At 39.8% G+C, this 25,723-nt stretch overlaps 2 protein-coding genes and 1 long non-coding RNA gene across 4 annotated transcripts in view; 2 read left to right on the top strand and 1 right to left on the bottom strand.

Annotated features, from left to right (window-relative positions):
- nup210 (nucleoporin 210) overlaps positions 1-11,139 on the top strand; it is a 25,742-nt gene extending 14,603 nt beyond the window's left edge. Inside the window, exons 27-40 of the mRNA XM_034877611.1 lie at positions 130-261; positions 550-708; positions 1,116-1,207; positions 1,332-1,506; positions 2,406-2,581; positions 3,959-4,179; positions 4,569-4,705; positions 5,465-5,579; positions 6,352-6,498; positions 7,273-7,523; positions 7,682-7,886; positions 8,599-8,721; positions 9,161-9,238; positions 9,881-11,139. Coding sequence (XP_034733502.1) covers positions 130-261; positions 550-708; positions 1,116-1,207; positions 1,332-1,506; positions 2,406-2,581; positions 3,959-4,179; positions 4,569-4,705; positions 5,465-5,579; positions 6,352-6,498; positions 7,273-7,523; positions 7,682-7,886; positions 8,599-8,721; positions 9,161-9,238; positions 9,881-9,984 — 2,115 coding nt within the window. The 3' untranslated portion in view covers positions 9,985-11,139. The remainder of the gene's footprint in view (positions 1-129; positions 262-549; positions 709-1,115; positions 1,208-1,331; positions 1,507-2,405; positions 2,582-3,958; positions 4,180-4,568; positions 4,706-5,464; positions 5,580-6,351; positions 6,499-7,272; positions 7,524-7,681; positions 7,887-8,598; positions 8,722-9,160; positions 9,239-9,880) is intronic.
- On the bottom strand, positions 5,762-25,723 carry LOC117948132. Its single transcript, XR_004657387.1, has 3 exons — positions 25,711-25,723; positions 12,439-12,442; positions 5,762-5,855 (listed from the first exon to the last, which is right to left on the bottom strand). It is a non-coding gene; the product is annotated as an uncharacterized LOC117948132 (long non-coding RNA).
- LOC117948129 (IQ motif and SEC7 domain-containing protein 1-like) overlaps positions 15,687-25,723 on the top strand; it is an 86,008-nt gene continuing 75,971 nt past the window's right edge. For both annotated transcript variants that reach the window (XM_034877612.1, XM_034877619.1), the window contains exon 1: positions 15,687-16,395. In XM_034877612.1, the coding sequence (XP_034733503.1) occupies positions 16,136-16,395 (260 nt within the window). In that variant the 5' untranslated portion in view covers positions 15,687-16,135. The remainder of the gene's footprint in view (positions 16,396-25,723) is intronic.

Genomic DNA, 25,723 nt, shown 5'->3' with positions numbered 1-25,723 from the left:
TACAGCAGAAATGACCCCATGGCTAACCATTACTGCTTACTTTAGCACTGCAATTAACTGTGAAACAATTAATTCAGCTCTCTATGGGCAATGTACTCACTGTACACTTTCATTCATCTCCTTTTCTAGATGCCTGTATATGTGATGGGTCTGACCAATAGTCAAACACCCTTCTCCTTTGGCAATGCTGTACCTGGCCTCACCTTCACCTGGTCCACCACCAAGCGAGACATTCTCGATGTTCAGCAAAGACACACTGAGGTACGCTGCCCTCAGGTTTTTCGTTGCTGCATTTGATATCACATTTTTTGCCACTCAACCATTCCTATTTTAGCTCTTGTTCTCTCTTTGATCTGTTTATCAGATTGACGTAGGATGTGTTGTCCCTGCAATACAGTATGATTTAAAAAAACAACAATAGCATCTGCCTCATCTCTGCTTCCTTGTCAGCATCTGCCTTGTCCCTGCTTCCTCAGCACTGTGGCCTTTTTTATTTGATGTGCTGCTGCTATTTTTGCCATTCTCATAACGGTGCCTGTCTTCCTTTAGGCTAACATGGAGATCCAGTCAGAGCACAATTTTGGCATGAGGGTGACTGGAAAAACGAGAGGGCGGACAGGGCTGAAGGTGGTGCTCAGAGTTACTGACCCCAAGGCTGGGCAGCTAGTGGGAAATCTGCTGGAGCTCACGGATGAGATCCAGATCCAGGTACAGCACTGTGGCTACCTCTTCATGGGGATACACTAGGAAAAAAAGCACTGCTGTTAACATTGTGTCTGTGTCTCCTGAACACCAGTATTATAAATACTTTATATGCAGATATTTTTTAAAGACTTCTTTTGTATGGACTAATTTGCTAATTATGCCCTGTGTCCCTGCTGCTGTTTCTTCACAAAAGAGAAAGCTGGCATTTAAGGCAACCAAGCACTTAAGTTGCTGAACTTTGGAACATCTGAAGTTGTTTACTTTGTGAAGGGAATAGACTGCAGATTAGTTAGAGCTGAATGTATCCAGTTTCAAACTGCATTAAACTATGACATATCACTTGTCCGAAAACATCAAAGAATGATAAAATCCCTCTAATAATTGGATTTTGACATTTTGCTTTGGTCAAGGTCTATGACAAGCTGCATATGCTTAAGCCAGAAGTAGAGGCTGGGGAGTTACTGATGGCTCCGAACTCAGCTCTCAAACTGCAAACTAGCAGGTGAGTTATGAGTGCAGTAGTTTTTGTTGATTCTAAAAGCATGAGTATAGGAAAATGTGTGGATTTCTCCAACTTTCAAGGCAAAATGACAGATTGGATAAATATGATTGTGTTTGTCGAATAGGGATGGTGTAGGCGCACTCTCTTATCGAATGCTGGATTGCCCTGACCAGGTCGTTGTTGCTCAAGTGGATGATAAGGGCTCCCTCTTCTCTGGCTCTCTTACGGGCATCTCCTCTCTGCTGATCACCTCCCAAGAGACCTTTGGTGTCAATCAAACTCTCATCCTTGCTTTGAAGGTCAGTTTTAAAGTGTTTCAGAGTTTTAGTTTTAAAGACAATATCTAATGGATATTAACTGTTAAATCCATTTAAATGACATTCTGCTTGTAGTTGTTGTATAAGCGTAAGTGTATGTCAGCCTGCTAAAACATTTATAGTATATAATTTAAATTCCAAATTACCCAGTTTAATTAAAATGCGTTGAACACTACATTATGATACATGAGTTTGTGATTAGAAAATAATAAGCTAAAAAAAAGGTACATGTTTTGTAGAATACTGGTTTAACAAACTTGTCAGTGTACAATATGAGACATTTCCCATCTACTGTATGTCAAGGAATTTTTTCCAGTTTGGCTTTATGTAGAAAAAAACTATTTTTCACATTGTCTGTGCTTTTTTCCCCCACATCTATAGCACAATACTTATTTCAATAAATGTAAATGCGAAAGCACTGTTTCCCCCTATATTGTTAGCCCTATCGAGGAAAAAAACTATTAATTAATAAATAAATAATTAAAATAAAAAAATAAGTTTTTGATGTCATAGATTTTTATGCAGCATTTTTGTAAAAAATATTGTCATCTGTCATTCAGAACCATGAGCTGCCTCCACTGATACATCTGCTACAGGCTAATTGTCAGTAGACTGAGTTGTATGGGGATGGTTGATTCTAGAACGGATGATCCAGGGGGACGGGCAAAGACATGACCAAACTCTGATCGGTTGGTTAGATTTAGGCATGAGGCGTGAGATGAGTTAGGCTAAGAATATCAGGGATGCCAATCTGAAGCAGAGTAGGTCACGTCTTAGCCAGTCCCTCCGGACCATCCATTCTAGCACTTGTTAACACTACTGGCCCATGGCAGTCACTGCAGTTACCAAGTGCAACACTGGTTTTTCCCTTCATTCCTCAGGTAGTACCTGTGTCCTACGTGCGCTTCAGTACCAGTCCAGTTCTCTACATGCACACCAGAGAGAGCCTTAAAGCCTTCCCTCTGGGCATAGTGCTCACCTTCACTGTCAACTTTCATGCCAGCTCTGGAGAAGCCCTACACAGCTCCAACTCCCACCTTATGTTTTCCACAAACAGGTCTGATAACACACAATCAATAGGTTCTATGTGCTGTCATGTACGTACATTATTCATACTGTATGTTCATAAACAGTGTGACTTAGTGAGTAAAACATGACTTCTACAGTAGACAGGCAGTGGAGGGAGGAAGATATGTTTTGCAGTTTGCTTTGTGTCCCAATGTTAAAAAAGCTATTATCCTGCTTTTATAGGCTATATATATATAGAGAGAGAGAGAGAGCGTACCAAGGCCCCTTTGAGTGGTCCGTTCGTTCAACCCCACACAGCCTTGTGTGACCTAATGTCTCCCCGTATTTCAAATTCTGCCAGACAAGTTATGTCAACCCACAATACTCACCCTCTACCAGCTCAACAAAAAAGGTTTAATTTGGAATGCAATTATCCATCATTGTTCTCTACATTCTTAAAATGTAAAATTTGATTTTGATTTATTTTTAAATGTAGAATGTCTTTTAACTGTGGGCATTAACTATAGAGTACAACCTGAGTAGTTGAGGTCATGGCAGGCTATGCTACAGTAGGAGTTCACAACATTGATTTACTGTGCTGTTCCTTCAAACCAATTTCAGATGGAGTTGTTTCCACCTGAGTGAGTGAGCTAAATTAATGGGAGGAGCATTGCTTCCCTCCTGATGAGGGACTCCCTCATCTGTCTGCACAATAAATTAAGTCTATAACCTTGTTCTCCACATGCTGTAAGACAATTTTAGGGGGAAAGTATAAACATCTGAGTTGTAAAGGGCCAGTAGTCTTGGGACTAAACGGACTGATCTACGATTATATCCAACTGAGTCTCCAAAGAGCTAATTAGATTTTACAGCTATCTGAGGGGCTGGCAATTTGTCCCCATTTGTTCAGAACTGAGGCTTTCGAGATTGAGGCAAAAAGAGACATTCTTTTTCAGGGGGGGGGAAAGATCAATATAATAGGAAGTAGAACTACAAAAAACAAAAACTAAACTAAACTAAAGAATAGAAACGTGTCAAAAGGTTTTTCAATAGCTTTTTTTTTTTTTGTAAGCATAACACTATTGACCCAGCTTTACCTAGATTACTGAGTTTGCTTGTAACAAAGACAATGCCAGTTATGTTTGCAAAATAGTTTATTGGAGGAACAGATAAGGAGTGGGGGGATGAATTAGGGTCGTGGATGAAAGGATTAGAGGGGTCGAGCACAAGGGGATCAATGACGGGTCATAGGGTTTTACAGTGAGCCACCACTTAGATTAGGTATGAGCTTTGTTCCTGAGCCTACAACAACTTTATATCGGCCCATATTGGACTTCCGTTAATGAATTGTGTTAAAGTATAGGTGGATTAGTTATAAATAATCTATAATCCATAATTCAACCTGTACCTCTGTTGTGTCCTGCAGAGATGACCTGGTGCAAGTCGGGATTGGGCCTGGTAACCACACTCTGACAGTGAGGACCATCAATGTAGGCTTTACTCTTCTTGCGGTGTGGGACAGTGAAAACGTGGGCGTGGCGGACTATGTCCCACTACCTGTCGAGCACGCCATTCATCCACATGAAGCCCACAGACTGGTGGTGGGGGATGTGGTCTGCTTCACTGCACAGTTAACCAGCCCGGATGGTGAGACATCGGCGAGTTCTTTAAGCAGCAGACATACTTTGTCTGATCAGAAAATAATTGTTTTGAACAGTAAGAAACGAAGAAAATACATTAGTTGAGATTTGGCACTCCTATGAGCCTAGTCATGTATTTTCCGCTTAATTGTCCTTTCGCAAACTTTATGCTGTTAACTTTTTTTTATTTTGGAATTAGAAACATCTGTCTTGCACTGCAGTTTATTGAATTTCCTTTTGAAGATAAAATACTTATTTATCTTAAGTCTGTTGTAATTGTAGTACTATTTTTGTTTGAGGAGATCCTAATCTCTTTACCTTTCATATTATAAACCGTTTTTGTTTTAAAGTGTACATATTCTTTAAACACTGGACATTATCTTGGCTTCTCTGCAGGTGTTCATGGTACTTGGAGCTCCTCAGCTAATGGTGTTCTTCAGGTGGACTCTAAAAGTGGTGCAGCAGTAGCCAGAGACTCTGGCACAGTTACTGTGTACTACGAGATACCTGGTGTTTTGAAAACATACAGAGAGGTATGTATCTGTAGGTAGTAAGTACATTAACCGCAATGCTTCACTGACACACTGTGTTTCCCTTTTAGTCATGACTGTGATAAATGAGCTACAAGAAACAGTTCTAATTATGCAAACCGCACACCTCGCTGCTTTCTTTATTTCTACTCTCAACATTTCTATTCTCCAGAGATTCTGATCTTCTCCACCAGTGCATCATGCTGGATCAATCCTACAGCAAAATACAGTATACATATCCTAACAAGACTAAAAGTACAACAGATGTAAAGTGTACCCATCATCACCTTTAGGAACTCATAGTTTCAGCCTAATGTGTATGCATGACATTACCACCGTTAAGATTCTCATACATGATGGAGTGTGGAAAGGGTTAATTGTTTTTCTCTGTGAATGTCAACAAACTTTCCAGTCATGCTCCTCTTTGCTCGTGAGCCGAATACCTGCTATTTAATGAATGATTCCTATTGGATAAAGAATTGATGAGATTTGATTCAAGGTATTTGATCTTTCTAACGAAATTAACCGAATGAAGATGTTTTTTATCAGTGTGAGGGGAGACGTTGATAGAGGTTGCAATAAGGTTATATTAAACACTCAGCTGTGTTTTAATTACTTTTGTTTCCCTGTCTGATGTGAATGATGTGAACAATTAGTTCTAAATGTAAATTATAATGTGATTTTATTTATTTTCCCCCCATGCTCACACCTGAATCTTCTTAGGATTTACTGTCTGTTTTCCTTCTCGGTATGGTTCTGTAGGTGGTAGTAGAAGCAACTACAAAGACGGCTGCTATAGCGCAGGCTACACCTGTCAGGATCGCCAAGGAAACAAAGGTCCTACTCACTACCAGAGGGAAAGGAACCAACCTCATTGGTATTAAACTGACTGAGTTTAAGGGAAATATTTTATTTTGGAAAATACATTTAAATTGCTTTTTTGCCATTTAGATGAAAAGATTGATACTACTCTTACGTCTGTTTGGTAAATATAAAGCTACAGCCAGCAGCCTGTTAGCTTAGCACACAGACAGGAACAAAGAGAAAACTCAACTAGACTGGCTCTCTCCAAAGGTAGAAAAATCCACCTATCTGCACCTCTAAAGCTCGCTAATTAACATGTTATATCTTGATTGCGTAATCTGTACAGAAACTAAATTGGGAAATCATCAATTTGCTTTTTTAAGGATGGTTTATGTGCTGGACTATTGATTACTGTATGAGTGTATGCTGTTTGCCTGGCACACAGCATACACTCATACAGTAATCAATCAAAACAGCAAGTTTTCATTACACTTTTTTTGTATGGATTAAACAAACAAGATCGAAGTGGTAATTAGTGAGATTAGAGGTGTTGTAGGAGGATTTAGTTACCTTTGGACAGAGCTAGTTGCTTCCAGTCATTGTGTTTCCAGTCTTTGTGCTAAGCTAATTTCACTGACTGGCTGTAGCTTCATGGTTGACAGACAGCTATGAGACTGCTATAAATATTTTTCTCTGACTCTCAAACTGTGCTTAAAGTCACTGTTCTTATTTGTAATTGCCCAGAAACACTAAATGCTACTGATATAATTGTTTTTGAGATAATGACAAAGTGTGTATGGAGTTCAAAGTTTAAGTTTCTTATGCCGGTGTGCTCTGCCATGCAGGAACCTGTTCCTCTGCCCAGGCTGAAGCTGTTTCTCTGCTGCAGCCAGAAACCTCTGTCAGCTGTCATCTCAGCTTCACCAGTGATGCCATTGACTTCTCTGCTAATGATGTCTTCAAAACACACACAAGCTTTGACTCCAGCATTGGTAAGGATGATCTGAATTTAGACCAGAAATCATATTCATGGTCAAGTGAGTCTCTTATGTGTACTATACTTTCATAATATTCAGATACAGGCCTTATTTACTCCTGCAGCACTGATGTAACCTTGATTTAAATGACAAATGTTAGTTGATTAATTTGGTGTCATTGAAGAATCCAATTCCATATTAGAATTTTGTTGTTTGGGCATTACTTCCTTATACATTTATAACACAGATTGTACTTCTTATAAAGGCATTGGTTGAAAACTATCTCTTATAATTGCCCATACTGAAATTAATTTGGTCTTTACATTCACTTTTTTTGTTTGGGCAACTTTTTTTGAAAACTAAACACCTTTTCAAAGGCGCATAGTTTTACAAAATAAAATTACTTTTAAATCTAACCTAGGCACACTGTTTGCACATGGTTTGCACGACTGGCGAGAAAACACTACTTACAAAGGCATAATCTATTTACATTGCCCATGGAATGAGTTTAGCAGGAACTATAAAAATGTTCAAAAGAGGAGGCTCCTTGTTGCTTGAAAGCACTTGTCTAATTGTGTTTGGGGTTGTGTTCTGGTAAATGTTCGCGGAGATGTATGTGCAAGGCTATTGGCCACTCAGCTGAATCCCACTAAGGTCCTAATGGGATCATGTATATATGAGACCACATTGACACTAAGTGTGAGATCCATAGTCTTTTCTTGTCCCAAATGCACATATCAATAATTCACCTTGAGCCATTTCTTTTACCTCTGTGAATACTTGCCCCAGGCTCCTACACTTGCTCCATAACCTTGCAGCCGATGACTGACCAACAGACGCGTGTGCTCAGCATGTCCATGACCGACCTGCTGGTGAAGGCAGGCCTGGAGGGCAGTGCCTTCTCTGGGGAACAAGTCAGCACCAGCCTGCCCATAGAGCCAGGCCTCTATTCTGACCAGACCGAGCTGCTTCTCTCAAACCTGCACCCATCAGCGGAACTCACCGTCTACGGCCCCACTGCTTCCCTGTCCAACATGGAGGTCAGGCAAATATTGTTTAGTAGAAGTACTAGTAGAACTTCTAATAAATATGCCATTGTTTTTTGTTTTTGTTTTTACATATAGTAAGATCCGTATTGGAATAAACTTCCTTTTAAGAATGAAGCATATAAGTAAAATACACTTTTCCCCATATTCAGGTGGTGTCTTCTTCTCCCAACATTGCCGTCCAAGAGAATGAGGTTCACCATGGTTTCCCTAGTTTCTCTAAGTACACCATCAGCGCTGTGGACCCCCAGACAGCGGCCTCTGCTTCCATTTCCATAAGCAGCACCTCCTGCGGACAGAGTATTGTCATCCCAGTCACTTTAATTCAAGTGGCTGATCCCAACGCTGCCAAGCTAGGTCTGATATCTGATATATTCTTAATCACTTCCAAGTAATTTCAATGCAATCCACGTAGCCTAATCCTAAAATACTTTGTCACATTAACATTGTTCCATTTATCCCTGGTGCCTCCGCTGTCTCACTGAGGGACAAGCTGATCTTACTGTAAGGCACTTGCAGTGTTAGCACTTCAGCCTTATTGGACTTTATCCACAATTGTTCCTTCTATTGTGTCAAATTCCTCATTTTAATTTAGCAAAGATATGGTGGTCGGGCATGCACTGGGCATTTTAGGAATGTCCATGCTGGGTTCCAAGTCAGGTCTGTTGTGCTTATACACTGAGAGTGTTGACTTAGAATAGATTATCCCGGATTGAATAATATAAGTTTGCTTATATTCTACAGTAGTTTGAATTCAGAAGAAAAAGTGCCAGTCCTAAAAGTAGTCATGAAATATGAAAATGGGAACACAGAATGCAGCTATTTTTCTGCATTTAGTTTATTTAACAAGCACAATTTTGTTAAATAATATTTGTCATCTGTAGGACATAAGCACACAGACGAAGCAGATTTTTAGGGACCATAATTTCATGTTGTTGAATTTCACTGCCACTGTTATGAGCATCATTATTCCCTTCAGTGGCGTAGCAGATATTTGTCAGTGGGTCGTTTGTTCTCAGCACTTTGAAGAGGTTTTGACAGCCTCTTATCTCATCCACCACTCTCACAGCTGCTGCATCTCCAGTTGTTAACATGGAGGGGGGCCACTCTCTGCACAGCTTCATAAACAGCTACCAGATGATGTTCTTCACCCTGTTCGCTCTGCTGGCCGGGACAGCCATCATCATCATTGGTGGGTCACCTCGTTACTGCAGGAAATGCTATTGTAGTAAAACAGATGTAGTTGGAGGTACTGTAATACTAATGCGATGTTTGAATACCTGGAATATTCTGTGTGCTAATGAAGTAAGTGTTCAGTTGCACCTGGACTGTTTCAGATTCATCTTGTCATTCTTTGGTTAATGGAACTAGGTGTATGTTTTATTGTTGTCACTCTTATTTTAATAATAGCAGCCGGAACCAAAGCTGTAATATTGTTTCTATGAACAGTATATGTAAAAGTGAAAGCCTCCAATGGCAAGGCACTGTTGGGTCACCTTGTCTTTTGTAAGAAAAGGAATATAATGGGTTCCTTCAACAACAACCAAAAAGTGCTGTTGTGTCCAATATGGATACTGAGCTCTTCAGACACTGTGATGATTTGTTTTAAATGTATTTTTTATCACCTGCAGTCCTCCACACTGTGTTCAGCCCAAGGGAGCAAGCTTATCACCCTGCCTTCATCCAGAGGACACCACCACCCATTTCAGGTAGGACACTGGGACACTGTCCCACTGTGGCTATGCAGCAAATTCAGACTAAATTATACATTCAAAAGGAGGTACCATTACATGTCAGTTCAATAAAAAGAATTTAAAAATCATCTCACTTTAAAGAGAAGTTTGTTCAGCCCCAGATTCTGTGACGCCACTAGGCTGTAAAGCTTATCTGAGAATTGATTAGTAAAGAGGTGTCTGTCAGCATCCAGGACATTTTCTGCAAGTCAAAATAGATTTTTTGACAAAATGGCACCTCACCCATTGTTAATGAAAGTTTATTTGGATGTAAAACTAGGCAAGAGTAAGCATTTCAGTCCCCAAGTCTCCAATTTATTGTGAATGACTCTGCCACAGGCCGTTTTTGATATAAATCTATAGCCTGCACTCTGGCTGCCTCAGTCTCTTTGGGAGAGATCTACACATGCTACCAATACAAATAAGGCTGTTGATTTCTTTTGGTTTTAAACCAAGTGGTATTTCCTTTTTTAAATTCTGCCGTATTCAAACAACCTTAACTGCTAGCACTTACTAGGCTTCACTTATTTATTTATAATAGTGTTTATAAAAGTGGCCGTTCTATTCTGCTACAGGTACTTTATTAACTCTTGTTTGTGCCAACTTGTGCTTTTTCAGCTTTAGACTCTCCAGTAGGAAATTCCTTTAACCGTACGATACCGAGGTTGGACCCAAACAGCAGCCCCAGGTCGCGTCTCTATTCTCCAGACTACAAGTCCTGATGAAGCTCTCAGCCCGGTCTCTGTTCTTCAAAAGTAAAACACCAGGGGCCATTAATGCAAAGTGAATGTGCCTCTGTCCCTCAGTATGAACGCTGTGGGATCTGACTGCAGAATCAGTTTCTCTCCGTTGTATTGATAATACGGTGGTACAGATTCCTAAAAGAAACTTAATTTTCAGAATAGCAGATCAGTTAAGAGCTGCTGCGAGATAACAGGGCTATTTTTCTTTTAGCTTTTTTGTGTGGAAACAGATCTATATTTATGTGTGTTTTTTGCCATGGAAATATCTATATTCAAAACCACTGTTATTAACTGACATCTTTTGCAGAGTGCTTAAAAAATGTAATAGTTTTTGCTTTATATAAGGTTGCTTTTTGTGTTTGTTCACCTATTATTTGTGTGCTACTTATTACATCTGACATGTGAAATTCAGTATCTCAGGAGGAACCTTATTTTTGTATGAAGCAAAGCGAACATTGACTTGAACATTTTTATTTTTATGAGCAGGAAACGTCCTTTGTTTTGTTGTCGCTAATAGATGTTGTGAAAATGCCGTCCACTGAAACGTCCTCCTCTATGGTATTTGAAATGTGCATAATCCTAACCAGAAAAAAAGTTTTATTTCTGTACTGTGCATTTAACTTCCTCATTATTCAACATGGCAGCATGCAGCTCCTGTGCATTTCATTAATGTGAAACCATTAAAGATTGTGAATTCAGTTTTTTTTTTTTTTTTTTTTTTTTAAATCCCGGTGTTGCTTTAGCACCGAAAGAATCAAATGTGATCCGGTCTCATTTCTGAATATGTAATGTTTCTGTTCCAGTTTGTTTTTACCCTCCACATATCCAGGAGCAGGTTAATGTGGCACTGTCAAAGTGCAGAGACATAACAGTGTGAGTTTGTTTTAATTAAATAAGATATTTTTGTATTTGAAGAAGAAAATGTTGACAAGGAATCGTATTTATGTTGGCTAGTGAAACTCAGTGTTGTAAGAGGAGTATATGTGACGATCCAATGGCTTCTGTGCTGCTGTTGTCATTCATGCCTTATAATCATATCTGAACAGCTTTCAGCACATAATGCAGACACGTTTCTTTGCTTGTGTGAACATGCTCTTGCCTTTTGATAATTAAAGTTTGTACTTTTTACGTTCAGCATCTTGTAATTATTTATCAAATACCATTTTTTTAAATCTATCTTGCCTCAAAGTTCACAAAATAGCATACAGACAAATGAAAAGCATCCTCCCACACACTCAGACCATTGATTGGTGAATAGCCTGATACCAAATGCATGCTCTTGGAGGAATTGTTGGGTCTGTAATTTGGAGTGTGGTCTGTTTAGTGTCCTAAGATTAGGGCTATTGTTAGACTATTGGCTCTTTCACTAAATATTAACACAATGAGGTTTTTGATAAATAATCCTCGGTAATGTGGACATAATGACTAAGTGGGTAAAGGCTAATAATACGACAATCGGGTAAATTCAGATCATCAAATCAGAAAAAGAGCAGTTATGCCATATAACAATTTCCAATCTCTAAGATATCTAGTCTCATTTCACAATATAAATGTAATATTGACATAGTGCCCAGCTGTACCTAAAATAACTTCTATTATGATTTCACACTATAAATTGAATATAGAATGCATATTTTCATCTCTGTATAACAAGAAATACAGTCTGAACTAAATACAGATTTTTGTACCACACTTCAACATTGATTGGGTCACTCACGCCAGTCAACCTGTGATTATCTACACTAACACCTCTATGGATGAATTTTCTGCATCAGTGCTGTTTCATTCATCTCATCTTTTTATACACCGATTTATTTTTTTCTTGTTGCATTTTGTTGACATCTACTCAGTGTCTTTTTGAGCAGACGTTTTCACAGTTTGTTTCACTGGTTTATTGTGTTTATGCAAAAAACCCAAGTAACTGCATCCTTTCTTTTTAATGGATTATTTTTGAGGAATTTTAGTCCTTTATTTTCACAAACTGGATGACAACATGGAAGGAGGGAGAGAGAATGACATGCAGCAAAGGGCCGCAGGTTGGAGTTGTACCTGTGGCTGCTGTGTCTAGGATTAAACCTCTAGACAGGTACACCTGCTCTACTAACTGAGCTCAGCCACAGTAAAGGCCTCTTAACAGGCTTATTTTAGCAAACTGAATTTGATTTCAACAAAAGAAATTAAATAAGTAATGCAAGCAAAGTACTGCATTCAAATATTAAGTTCCTCTTTATACGAAAGTGGTGATTTTGTGTGTTAGCAATGGCTGAATAGCCATTTATCCCAAGCCAGTACACTCCCCCCAGTCTGATGGGGTACACATTCAGAGGATTAGTTTGTCTGGCACCCTGAGGATGCGTAAAGGTCTGCGAGATCTGATCAAATATCTCCCATCTGTCTGTGATTCTCTGGACAGCTGCGGTGGATCCCAGTCACCCAGCTCATTTGTATGCCCTCAGCAGCCACCTGCATGTCAGCAAACGCTACACAAGTTTGAGGAGGTGAGCAGAGAATGTGCACAATTATTTGAACGTCAGCTGCAGTACACTTCTGGGCTGCTAATGGCTCACATGGATATGGTGTGCACTCGTACACTTTTTAGTAATTCTATGTTATTTAGAGCTGCAACTCATACTTTTTCATCAATTTGCAGTTTTTTTTTAGAATCATTGAAAATTCCTTCCAAGTTGACGGGCGTTTTGTCTGACCAACAGATATTCAATTCACAATGATATGTTGCAAACAAAAGCAGGAAATCTGAAACATGATTTGTTTTATTTTTGCTTGAAACAATGACTTCATTATCAACATTGTTCTATTACTCAAGGCTAATCACAAGAGTCTATGGAAATTACGTTAACAGACAGATAAAACCCACAAAAAATAATAATCCTGAGTTAGACATTTACAGTTATAGCCTTTGCATTATTTCCCACATGCTCCTCATGTCTCAGAGGGGGTGTTACGCAGACGCAGCATCAACTCATGCCTGAGAGATGTTTGTGAGGAAGCTCAGGCAGCCAGCTGTTTAGCTCAGGCTATGGCCACAACAGGGGCTCAAGAGTATTCTAAAGATGTTGGTTGGCTTAGGAGGAGAAAGCATGTTAACGGCTGTGATCTGTTGTGTAAGAAAACACACCAACTGATTGACTATCTGCTTCAGCAGCTGCTTTCAGGAGATAGCAGTAGCACTGCAGCATACTAGTTCAGATTTACTGCCCGCTTAAAACGTTAAAATGTGATGGAATTTAAAAGTGGAAATGACCATTTTTAAATTACTCCCATCAACTGATAGTGGCGTGTGGGTTTTAAAACGTGACCGCATAGTATATCTATAGCTCATCAAAGCAGCCATCCGTGTTAAGCTAAAATGACACTCAATTTATTCTCTCCATTAAGGCACACGGGTCGCATAAAAACCACCTGTCAGCCTGTCGAGCTGAGAGCCGTCTTGCTGCGTCCCGGGTGAAGGGAAAGCGCCAATGTTCCAGCTGGCTTACTGTGCTGTCGGTGGAGGGGATCAATGAGGTGGGCTCCGAATGAGGCCTGACAAGAATGCTAAGGCTGCTCCCTCAGGATGGTGTGAGGTCTACCTGGAAAGCAATCAATGTGGGGGAAGTCCAAGGTTGCTGGTGTGAGCCCAGTGAAAGCATCAGTAGTTGGTAATTTGTAACTTCTATGAACTGGATTTAGTGTTTAGTTTACTGTAAGCATTTTCCTCTGTTATGTAATTACAAGAGAGTGGCAGTATGATGTGAGAAAGGCTGATGTTTGGGTTGCATAATTCATATAAAAAGGACACAAATGTCAATGCAAACCTAATCAAGCTCCTGATCTATATTCTTGCTGTTTGAATTTGTTACAGGAGCACAACTGGGGACACTCCCTAACCTCTTGGGTTTCAGTATTTATGACTTTAATTACGTAGTAATATCATACAACTACAATGTTCCCTACTGTGTGCCAGTTGATATCCATCACACAAAAGCATGACTACAGGCCTAAGAGGTGATTGTCGCTTGTAGCTATTTTGCATTCTCTGAAAATAAAGTTTTCCACTCTGCTGGTTGAATGATTGTGGCCCTCCTTCCATGGGCTGAAGTAAGAGCACTTCCAACTGGGTTTGCCTCAGTCCAAATATATGAGCAATTTCACAAAATAAATCTCTCTGGCTGACACCTGTACTGTCTGGCACCATCACACAGCAAGACCGGTCAGCCAAGGAAGGGAGGAGCGAGAGAGAGAGAGAGAGAGAGAGAGAGAGAGAGAGAGAGAGAGAGAGAGAGAGAGAGAGAGAGAGAGAGAGAGAGAGAGAGAGAGAGAGAGAGAGACGGGAGCCGGGAGCCGGGAGCATAATAATGATAAGCAGTATTTGTTATTCTTCGAAGTGGTTAAAGTTCCAGTACTTTGAAAACTCCCAAGAGTTTTTTATTGACTGATGTATGACTGCATGGTTTGATAGTGGAATTGAGGACGAGAACATATGCAAATGTCCCATTCAGATTTCCAAAATATGATTTTTGTGGCAGGCTACTGTTTCATCCGCTTATCCTATTTTTGTATTGTCATTCAAACACAGGATCAGTTGAGGAACAACAGTGTCAGAGCTGGAAGGCATTAAATAGATCACTGAATTACACTTTAACTGCTCTAAAAGGTGCTACAACACATAGATGTGAATGTAGGCCTTCTGGGTTCACAGATGGTCTCATTTCCCTCTAACACTGCTTGTTGAACATGGCGGTTTTGTTGTGTTGAGGGTACACAACAAGAGAATGTACCTAATAATGATGGTGCGTGGAGTTTCTGTGGGGTATATGCAACCGCAAATCCATCCAAATTTAGGGAATTAAAAATGGCATTTGGCAATGTTGACGTGCAACACCACCCTCTTACTATCGGCTGTTAATGGCTGTGTACTGTATATCTTTCTGGGTGGCAGTTCAAGGCTTTTGCAGCTGCCCTTGGCCTCCTGCCATGTGGATTAGGGAGCCACAGAGAGAAAAACCCAATGTGCTGCATCTGTACTCGATGTCCTTAAACTGCTTCCCACTGTCACTGGTTTGCTGCGGCTCTGTCTCCACATTTAAACAAGTTATCTCAGTTCATCCAAGTGCAGCCTTCAGGTGGTAAAGCCTGCCATAAAGGTAAAGCCTTCAATTTCATGGAGAAAGCATTTACCATCTGTGGTAAGCAATGTAACTGCATCCAGGCATACAAAATGGCAACTCAGCTTTGAAAAAAATGATCAAAAAGAAAATGAGTGGATATGAAAATGTGAATATTTGACAACTGCTCTGAAGTGTGAGGGTTGCTTAGACAACAAAGCCAGCTGTGTGTGAGCGATCACAAGACACAGAGAGCAGAAGGAATAATGCAAACTGCCACAGTTCGGTCTCAGTCACTGACTCCCCTGAAATGGCAACACACAGACAGCATAGTAAACAGCAGGCAAGGCAGAGCACCAGCAGCACCACCAGACTGTGCTGTGCTACAGCATTACACACAGGCGGACTAATGCAACAAAGTTATTGTGTAATGTTCTGTTTGCGATCGGAGCGTGAGACGGCGCACGCTTGTGCCACACGCACTAAAAATGAATCTTGTGAATTGACATGAGAGAAGATTGAGGTGTGGGTGGGCATGACGAACTGTAAATGTGCCTTCCTATTTTCTCCTACAGCAGCTGCGCTCAATGCGACCTGCAGATTCATAAAACTTGAAAACCCCGCCTACCTGACAGCCAGCGTCTGTTTACCAAAAGTCAAAGGAACAGCATGGAGCGAAACAAGATACGTAGGAAATGTGCTGCCAACTGGGAGAACAACCAGACTTAGAGATAGCCAGCTACGATGCTCATAATGTAGTCTGTCACATCTGAGTGATACCGACGCCCGCTGACATTTTCAGCCTTGTGACGTGATTAGGAGCTTCTAGTTTTGTGTGCCGTGGGACTTCTAAACGCGCGTACCCGGGGCGTATTTCTGCTTCTCAATGATCACCCACGCCGTTTTAAAAAACACAATGGCGAGGCATAAAAGGAGCAATCTACTGATTTGCTGCGTTTAAACCTAGTCTGGACTACTGTGCACAGAACCGTGTCACCGGCTTCTGCGATACAACAGGGGACCCCATGCAGCGCACTCGGAGCGACATGGAAAGCCCATCCGAGAACCCTACCATGGCTGTGGAATATTTGAAAGAGCTTAACAAGATCATTGAGACCCAGCAGGAGTTGCTGGAGAGGCAGAGAGGAAGGATAGAGGAGCTGGAGCAGCAAGTGTCCGACTTGTGCATTAAGAACGCCTGTCTGAAGGAGCAGTACCAGCGGCACCTGGCAACCTGCAGGCTGCTCACACTGGGAGCCATAAAGGAGCATATCACACAGGAAAAGTAAGACCAATCAGCTTTATCCAAGTCAAATAATACCCGTTTAAATGTCCTTTTTATTTAAAGTGTATACAATCGTACTTGGTTAATGTAGCTTAAGTATTGCTATATCAGGCTCAAGTTCAGGTGCAACACAATTACAGTCTTACAGAAAATGGATGTGGTTGGGTAGCACAGCTTTCCTGATCATATCTGGAAATATCATCATTGGGAGATTTGACTGAGTAATCAAATAGTTTTTCCAACAGCTTCAAATTTCCAGTCCACTTGTTTTATTTAGCTACTGAGAATATATTTGCATGTCTATGTGTATGAAATTGCAGATCAAGTTAATCTTGAGATGCTGTAAGTTATAAACTGATACTTAAATTTCCATATATGAAATAAATCTTTTTTTATCCTGCATTGTCATTTTTGTATCAGTTTAATGGTTGTCAGGTTCTGTAACTTCAGCAGACTAAGGTCTGAGCTATGCCTGCCTGTGATATAGCCCTCAGGGTAATGAAATTACATGAAAAGAGGATTACATGTGCGTGGACAGGCACATCTGTGATATATGGAATGCAAAAGCTATAACCCCTGGTAAAAAGGCACATACTTGGGAAGGATGTATTATGCAATTATGTTTTGACCCTATCTGCAGGCAGTGGCTTAAGCCCCGGACGGAGCAAAGCAGAGTAGGTGGTGCAGATGTTGTGGGGCATTATATCAGAACAGTGCTGGTAAAGACCTTGATAGTCCGACACACTGTCAGGATTACCCTCCCTGCACCAGTTCTGTGTTGAAATTTACCCTCTGTTGGCTATATCTCCAAAAGGCCTCAGCATGCAGACATTTAGCTCAGCTTTTGACATTCTGCAGGATCATATGATCATGCTTGACCTTAGTGCCCTGGGGCGTGTTGATGTCATGAAGACCACTGGCAGCAAATCAATACTGATGACTCATGGACTATACTTTGCTGGCTGAAAACCAGACTCATGAGATTGGGGCGTTTTGTAACGCTGACCTTTAGCGCACTCCCTTTTATAAATCTCTCTCGGGCACTACAGAGTATTCTATGGGATTTCCCTGGAAAACCAGTTTGTCATTATCTCTTATTTTGTACGGTCACAGTGTCTGAACACGATTTCAGTCCAGCTCTGGCGGACTGCCACAGAGGTTAGTAAGGAGACTGTGATTACCCCAGTGAACCTGATGAAATATGACAGCTGGTATTATTGTAAAGTGTAGTTTATGGAGGATACAGGATTTAAAATATCATTTAAGTGTGATGAGCAATTAAAGAATGCAGAGGTGAGACAAATTCTAAGATCTGTAAAGTTCATTTTAGCATGGAGAAAATGGGATTTAAATAGTGTGTGCTTGGAAATTTAACTGGCAAGCCAACCCCAGGAGCCCAGAATCTGTTTTGTTTTTTTAGCTTTACTTTAGTTTTTTGTCCGGATGGATTTCCTAACTGGGGGTCTTCTCTTAATCTGCATGTGACTGACTGCATACATGCAGAGGAAGGTCTGGGCATTTTGTGGAAGACTAAAAGCCATTTGTGTCATCATTTTAAACTCTGGTGACTTGTGGTAGACATTTATTATTTGGTAGCAATGCTAGTGACATAGCTCTAGGGATGGCAATGTCTTTCGGTTGGTTTGTTGGGTCGGTCGGTCGGTCAATTCACCACTTTGTTCCATTTTTGCTAAACTAATGACATTCCTATCAGCCTTAACTGCACTTTGTCTTGCTAATTAGCAAATGTTAGCATGCTAACACACTAAACATTACCTGCTAAACAGCAGCAGGTTAGTATTGCTATTTGGAACATATTAGCGTGCTAGCGTTAGCATTTAGCTGAAAACACTGCTGTGTGCTGTGGCAGGAGACTGATAGTCTTCTTTAAATTTGATAGAATCAATTATTCTCCAAAAGCAAATTAGAAAAAAGTCATTGGTAAAATGTGTTTTTGTCGTTGTAACAAAAAATACTAACCGATAAACCTTTACATACGTACTGTATATATAACTATACATATTACTGAAAATACTTCTTATCACCCTTAACATGTCCACTTCGTCTCTTCTTAATCTGAGTGGGGCTTTGGCCTTAAACATGTAAATGTTGACACTGACTTCATAACGAAACTGCTGATAAAATGCCAATCAGAGATCACAAACAAGCCTCATCTGCAAACAGTGGATCCTGATATTGTTCAAACACACACACTTCAGACCTTGGCTTTGTCTTGATATTTCTCCATGCAAATGTTATTTATATCACTAGAGACAAGACACATCCGGCTTCCAGTCACATGATGGTCTTGAGGTTTATCTTACACACGGCCATGAATGTATTATACAACTCTCTTCGCCCTGCTAAGCAAGTCTCTTTTCCCCTCCTACCATAGTGGTTGTCATTCCAGCTAGACCTGAGAAATATATCAATAGTATATTGATATTGTGAAATGAGACTAGATATGGTCTTAGATTTTGGTTATTGTAATATCTTAATATGGCATAAGTGGTGTCTTTTCTTAGTTTTAAAGGCTGCATTACAGTAAATTTGCCATTTTCTGAACATACCTGACAATTATACCTGTTCTATTATTTGCCTTTACCCATTTAGTCATTGTATCCACATTACTGATGATTAATTATCAAAAATTTCTTTGTTTAAAGATTTTGTGAAAGCACCAATAGTCAACACTACAGTATTGTTGCTGTATCGATATCTAGGTATTTGGTCAAAAATATTGTGATATTTAATTTTCTCCATATCGCCCAGCCCTAATTCCAGCTTACATTGCACTTACTGTAAGGATCACCTGCTTCCTTACAGTAAGTGCAATGTAAGCTGGAATTGGGGCATCAGTTACATTAAATACCTGCCATTAACTACCTAGTAGGATGGAAAACCAATAGCAGCCCATTCTGGATCTTAAATCCTCAATTGATTTATTTCTGCTATAATTTTCCATCCACAATATGTACAAATTTACTGTAACAATTTCCCTGCAGCCTTCAGTGGAAGACAAAAGTAATTAATACTAAGGAATAGTTCGACATCTGAATGCTTGGTCATCTTGCTGTGATAAGAGTTAACTGCTGATCTCATGCTGGGTGTTAAACATTTTATTAGATGTTAAGAATAATAATTCTGGAGGGTGATGGGGAAAGGATGCAGTAAGGCCAACTTATGTATATTGTTTTCGTGGCATATTATTTACAGCCGCATCTACAGTAGCTATATCCAAAGTTCTCTTGCTGCTTTTTTGGTCTTTAGCTTATCTGTTTTGCAATGTTTAAATCCACTACCTGTACACTCTTGTTCAATGCATGCAGGTTGCCATGTAATATGTTTGCTTTGCTTTTTTCATTTCAGTTAGCTGTGTTTGTAGGCTGTATGGTGTACTGTATTTGTATATTACAGTCATCTTGAATAAAGAGTGCACTGTTTGTTGATACTGTATGCAATAGTTGTGAGCTGTGCTGTCAGTTCTTAGTTGGATTAGGATTTCAGTGACTTCATAATGGAAAGAAAGAAAAAAAGAAAATATTATACGCTGCCAAAAAGTCATATTCAGTTCCAAAACAAGTGTCATATAAAGAGTTTCTGCTGTTGAATTATACATAAGGTTGTTTGCTGCTATCTTTAGTGGACTGTAAATGGAAGGCTTTTCCCAGTATGTTGTAGGTACGAGTTCTCCTTCTACACTCTCTTAGAAACAAAATACAGAGAGCAGGAAATGTGATGCACTAGTGATAGTGAAACCTGTGATGCCAAGTCAACAGATTTATCCTTGAATTCTGCAGAACAGGCTCCTGGGTAACGTTGTCAATCAGGTTCTCAGGATGTGGGACTGCTGCACCGGTATTGGAAATCATCTTTGTATGCAGGGACCAGGATGCGGATCCATAAACTCGTCCATCTGGTTAATTGTAACCGCCAGGAGTTGGTTGAGCAGAATCAGCTGAGGAGTAAGTCGCTCTCGGTGGATTGGTGTCTGTAAATCCGAAGCTAAAACTCCTGTTTAACAGTGTTTTCACAGTTTCTTGAGTTCAAGTTAAAGGTGGTTGGTGTAGTACTCGGTTAAGAATTAGCAATCACACACACACATCTGTTGTCCTGAGTTGCCTGCCTTGTCAGCCCTTTAGTCCAGCAGTATTTATGCTGACCCTCTGCAGATTTCTCTCCTGCTGTTTGTTTTAACATTGCTCTACAGTTACTGGTATCCCTTGTGCTCACTTAGGAATTAAATGACAAGTAATACAAGATTGCCTTTCAAGTTTTTGCAGCGCAAATTAGTCATAAATGACTTTTCGTGAGCATTTAAGTCATTAAACTGATTTAAACACCTGTCTTGTTGGTGAATATGTTATGTTGTCAAGTGTTTTTGTACATGATGCAGGAGAGGCTGTTGCTTTAAACAGAGTGGATCCACTGTGATCTGAACCTGTCCTCTGGGGTTTGGAGTGGAATAGTGTCCGGGAGTGCTTTCATTTCTTATCTCGGTGCTGGGGGATGCATCTGCCAGCCCACATTTAACATTCAAACTTTGTCCCAGGCCCGGCTAGCCAACCGAGTGTAAACAATATTTGGGACGCTGACGTAATCACTGGAGAAATAACTTCTTCAGCTGCAGGTTACAAAGAGCTGTCATTTTCTGCACAGCTTTTGTTTTAAGTTTCCCTAAACCTACTAAAACGGTATTCTAACTTAGATCTTTAAACTCCCTTTTAATCTTTAAAAGGTAATTCGCTATCACATCACACACAAGACAGTTGGATAGCCATTGTTTGCTGAAACAGTGCAGGCATTACCATGGACAATTTGTATTTAGAGGAGTGTAACATCTCAAATAAGCCCTGTTGTTAAATTTGAGCTTGATGGCTGCGGCAGAAGTGTTTGTGGAGGTCATTTTAAATTGAGCATGAATACTTGTCTGTGAAGAAGCACAAGTAATCTTGAGTGATGTAATCTTGATGAATAGTGTGACATATTGCTAACTCAAACTCTCTCTCTGTTAATGCCCTAATAGAGCTAATATGAATGTTTCAATGCTGATAAATGAGCAGCAAATATCTTGAGTTGGTGATAATGTGCCAGATCTCTGGCAGTATGTGAGCCAGAATGTGAGACAAACAATCAAGAGAAAAAACTAAAACAAACACGTAAAAATAATCTTCGGGCAATGCATACAGTAAATCCATATTTTGAAGAGAGGTTTACGGTTATTGCACATATTTACCCAGGATAGCTTTGATGCCTAAAGCAGCTGCAGGACGATGCAATTAAGAGTTTTTGATGGAAATTAGCCTACGTGTTAGAAAAACATATGTGATTTTAAGCAATGATCTGATAAAGTATTTTAGTGTTATTATTTATGTTTTACTGCTGTTTTGGGATTTGGCTTTTCTCTTCTAACTTGACAAAAATTGGAATACATTGTGTGTGAGGGATGCTGATTTTTAAAGTCTTGGGTGGGGTTAATGCATCCTGAATAAATGCTGGATTTCATTGTTTATACTTTGCTTTACTGTAGAGCCGAAATAATTGGTCGATAAATCAATTCAATTCTTATTTATAGCACCAAATCATAACAAACGTTATCTCGAGACACTTTACAGATAGAGTAGGTCTAGACCACACTCTATAATTTACAAAGCCCCAACAATTCTAGTAATTCCCCCAAGAGCAAGCAGTGCGACAGTGGCGAGGAAAAACTTCCTTATAGGAAGAAACCTCGGACAGACCCAAGAGTTTAGAAAGGCTGAAGGAATGTGATGTAATCTTATGTAGAAACCATCGACTGTAAGGTAGAAACTTGGTTGACGAACAAGGGTTTGCAATAGTTAAAATATTTTTAAAATTTTGCTTTAATTACTCTATTCAGATACTTGGAAAAACTGCAAATTAATTTTTACATTGTGTTTTGTATTATGTCACTAATTTCTATTTCATGTACGTTGTTATGTTGATTTGACTAGTGGTATGGTATTTTGGCGGATTTCATTCCAACATTGACCTGTTAGCATTGATGTTACACCGTACAGTACATATCTGATGACTTTGAAATCAAGCCAGAGGAGTTAATAGTCAGAGGAGTTAATCAATGGACATTGAAATATTTGATAAAGGTTCTTTTAGGTTGTTGATTTTTGTCTTATACTAAATTATCTCTCCAAAGTCACCAGTGGTTTTATATTGACTTCTGTTTTGTTTGTGACAACTTGTCTTGTGTTGTGTCTTGGCTTCTGTAATGTAATTTGCTGTCTAAGAAAACCCTGGCTGCCCTTACTAAGTCCTCTGGACAAAGCCTGTAGACCGGAGATTGGCAAGTTCATAAATAGTTCACCCCAAGCCAACGTATTGCCTTCAGCATGTGTTTTGGAACCCTCTTGGCAGAAAATAATAGCATGATGGAGAAAGATGTTTCTTGGGGCTTGCGGCGTCCACTCATTTACCCGGCGATCTGCTGAACAATCACTGTGCCAAACCAAATTTACGAGCACATGAACTCCCTCTCTCCACCAAAGCACCCTCTAATGAAATACCCCTGCTAGATTAATGTCGATGCAGGGATGATTTGCATTCAGACCCACCTATAAATCTCAAGCAATGGCCAAAGACAATTTGCAACTTGCACTTAAAATCAACTGCAGGCTGCATTCATTTGTACTGGACTGTCCCTCCTTACATCTCAGTGTGGTTGCAATGATGCAGGAGGAAAGCCAAGCACCGCTGACCTCTTGTTCCCTCAATCAGGTCGGTTAAATCAGGTTGGTTTGTTTCCATTGATGTAGCTTGTTGTCCCACAAGAAAAGATAATAATGACTTTAACGAGCACTGTTAACCTCTATCTGATGGTGTAAAGGCTACACCAAGTGCAGTCGGCTGATAAAGCTTAGTGTTAGTCCGGCAACCATATCATGTTTAAATTCTGCACCGCTGCCTCACTTTGATTGAACTTTTAACAAGCAAGTTAAATCCTTCTATTATTTCCTTTGACATTTTATAATACTGTTTTTAAATCCCATTGTAGGTGTCCATGTGTTGGATGAAGCTCATTTCAGGGGTCTATTTAAAAAAAAACATTAGTTTTTTAGATTGTGATCACTCTCAGGTTTCAAATCTAAGCCGGAAGAAATCAACATGGTGTGTAAGAAGAGCCTCGTCCCTCATTTGCATTCTGCCTGTATGATTTGCAAAAAGGAACTTGAGGGATTAAACGACCACATACTTTACGTATGGCTTTAGCTGAAGTCCCTATCTGCCATTCATTTTCAGCTATTATACAGTAGATGCAGTTAAATCTACATGGACATTTCAGTGTCAACCAATAGAGTTAAGTCTGATTTGCATCAAAATGATACTTAAAGGTACCTTGGGGAGTTTTTGACCACTAGTAGCACTAAGGAGTCATGCTTTAATGAGTGTGTCCCCTGTTTTGTCTGATCTCATGTATGCACACACACAAGCATGTGAGTGAGTGACGCGATACACAGTCCTGCCAATGCTTTCATACTACTGTTACAGGTGGTGGTACATGCCACAATATGTAGAAGAAGAAGATGCTAGCTAGAAGATGCTAGCTAGTAACATGGATGCAAACAATGCAGTGATGATGCAACAATAAGTTTGATAGACCCACACAAATACAGTGAGTATGGCGAAAAACTGAATTTTAACATAAAGTCTGTTTATTGTTTAAGATGAAGCTGCAGCCAGTTAGCTTAGCTAAGAGTAAAACACAGCTTACCATTTTTATATGTCGGTTTGTGTAACGCAACAAATAAACAATATATAACAGTGAGCTTAAGAGGTGCTGGTAGGCATGCTTTTGTTACCGACAAAACAAGTCTAACTGTTTCTAGTCTTTATGCTAAATTAAGCTAGCCGGTTGCAAGTGATATTTTTATATTTAGGGAGCCAACATGAGAGTGGTATTAGGGCTGTGAAATTAATTAAATTTCAATTTTGGCTCCCAACGATACGACTTAGCTTATATATTGTTTTCTGAATGACACGCGCATGCTCACATCGGCCCCTCCCGAAGCCATAAAATCACAGGCAAGTCGTGTGCATCCACTGGGTTTTAAAAAGTCAGCGCGAGTAAAGATGGCAGAAGGAGGGCAGCCACAGCAGTGTTTGGTGAGCACAAAGGTAAAACCAACTCCGTTGTCTGGGAAAAGTTAACGTTAGCTAACACTGTGGTGCCTGTGCCCCCCCCCCAGACGTTGTAGTCCCCCGACACGCTGTATTCTCAACATTTAGTTTTTTTGTTAAAATGTATGTAAAATTAGTCAACGTAACGTTATTCAAAGGTACCGTCTATGTGCTGGGTTTTTTCTTAGGTAGCTAGTAATAAGCCCACTGAGGGCAACATTATTGTTCATGTTTCAGCACAGTGTTTATGACAGTAGGCTAGTATGGTCATAGTGAGTGAAAATGTTACGTGTTATCTATCTGAAATTGTTCCTTAGCTGTGTAAATTTAGTGTGATATCTGTAAAAGCTGAACAGTAGTAAATTATTCTGATCCAAAGACTTTTTCTGTCAGATAAAGAACACTAAAAGATACCCTGGACACTATCTATCCAAAGGTTAATGAGTAACTGGGTTAAATAATCGTGATTTCAATATTGACCAAAATAATCGTGATTTTTCTTCATATTCAAGCAGCCCTAGGGACCCACCTTCTCAATTTTGAGTATAAAGCGTATTTAAAATCTTCAACTATTAGCTAAGTAAAAGAGTAGGATTGTAAAAGAAAGCTGTGTTCTTTCTTACATTGTTATAATGCTAAAATTTATTGTTACAATGACATGTTACCATTGTTGTAGTTTGTTTGCTCAAAGAAAACAAACAACTTTCTGTGATACATATAACACTACTTTTCAGTTTTCCTATTTTGTCAGTTTGTGAGAAAAATCCAATAGTCATAACTCTTAAATGTATCCTGTATGTATGTATGTATGTATGATACACACTTTATTTACTTTTCTCCCTTTTTTACTTCTAGCAAGCTGAGTCTTCAAGTCTCTTTCCACACTCTTTTCTCATTACAAACTGTGATCAACACTAAAGCAGCGCACTTAGGGGGCCAGAGGGCCAAAGTACAGCCGCTTGTTCATTCTTTATTTCTTCACAGTTGAACCAATTATCCGCCTTGCAGCTGTCAAATGCAGCTGATGCAGCAGCTGAATCGAAGGCAATTTGTAGCATAGTACCTGTGGAGAGCTGTTTGAAAGGCTGCCACTAGTTTTCTGCCGTGTGTGAGTGTGAGTGTGAGTGTGAGTGTTGCGGAAAAGGTGAAGGCTGAGTCAACAGCTAAAAACGGA

The sequence above is a fragment of the Etheostoma cragini genome, chromosome 7 (assembly GCF_013103735.1).
Source record: "Etheostoma cragini isolate CJK2018 chromosome 7, CSU_Ecrag_1.0, whole genome shotgun sequence".
Lineage (NCBI taxonomy): Eukaryota > Metazoa > Chordata > Actinopteri > Perciformes > Percidae > Etheostoma > Etheostoma cragini.
The sequence above is the reverse complement of the archived record's forward strand: the minus strand, read 5'-3'. Positions and strand labels throughout refer to the sequence as shown.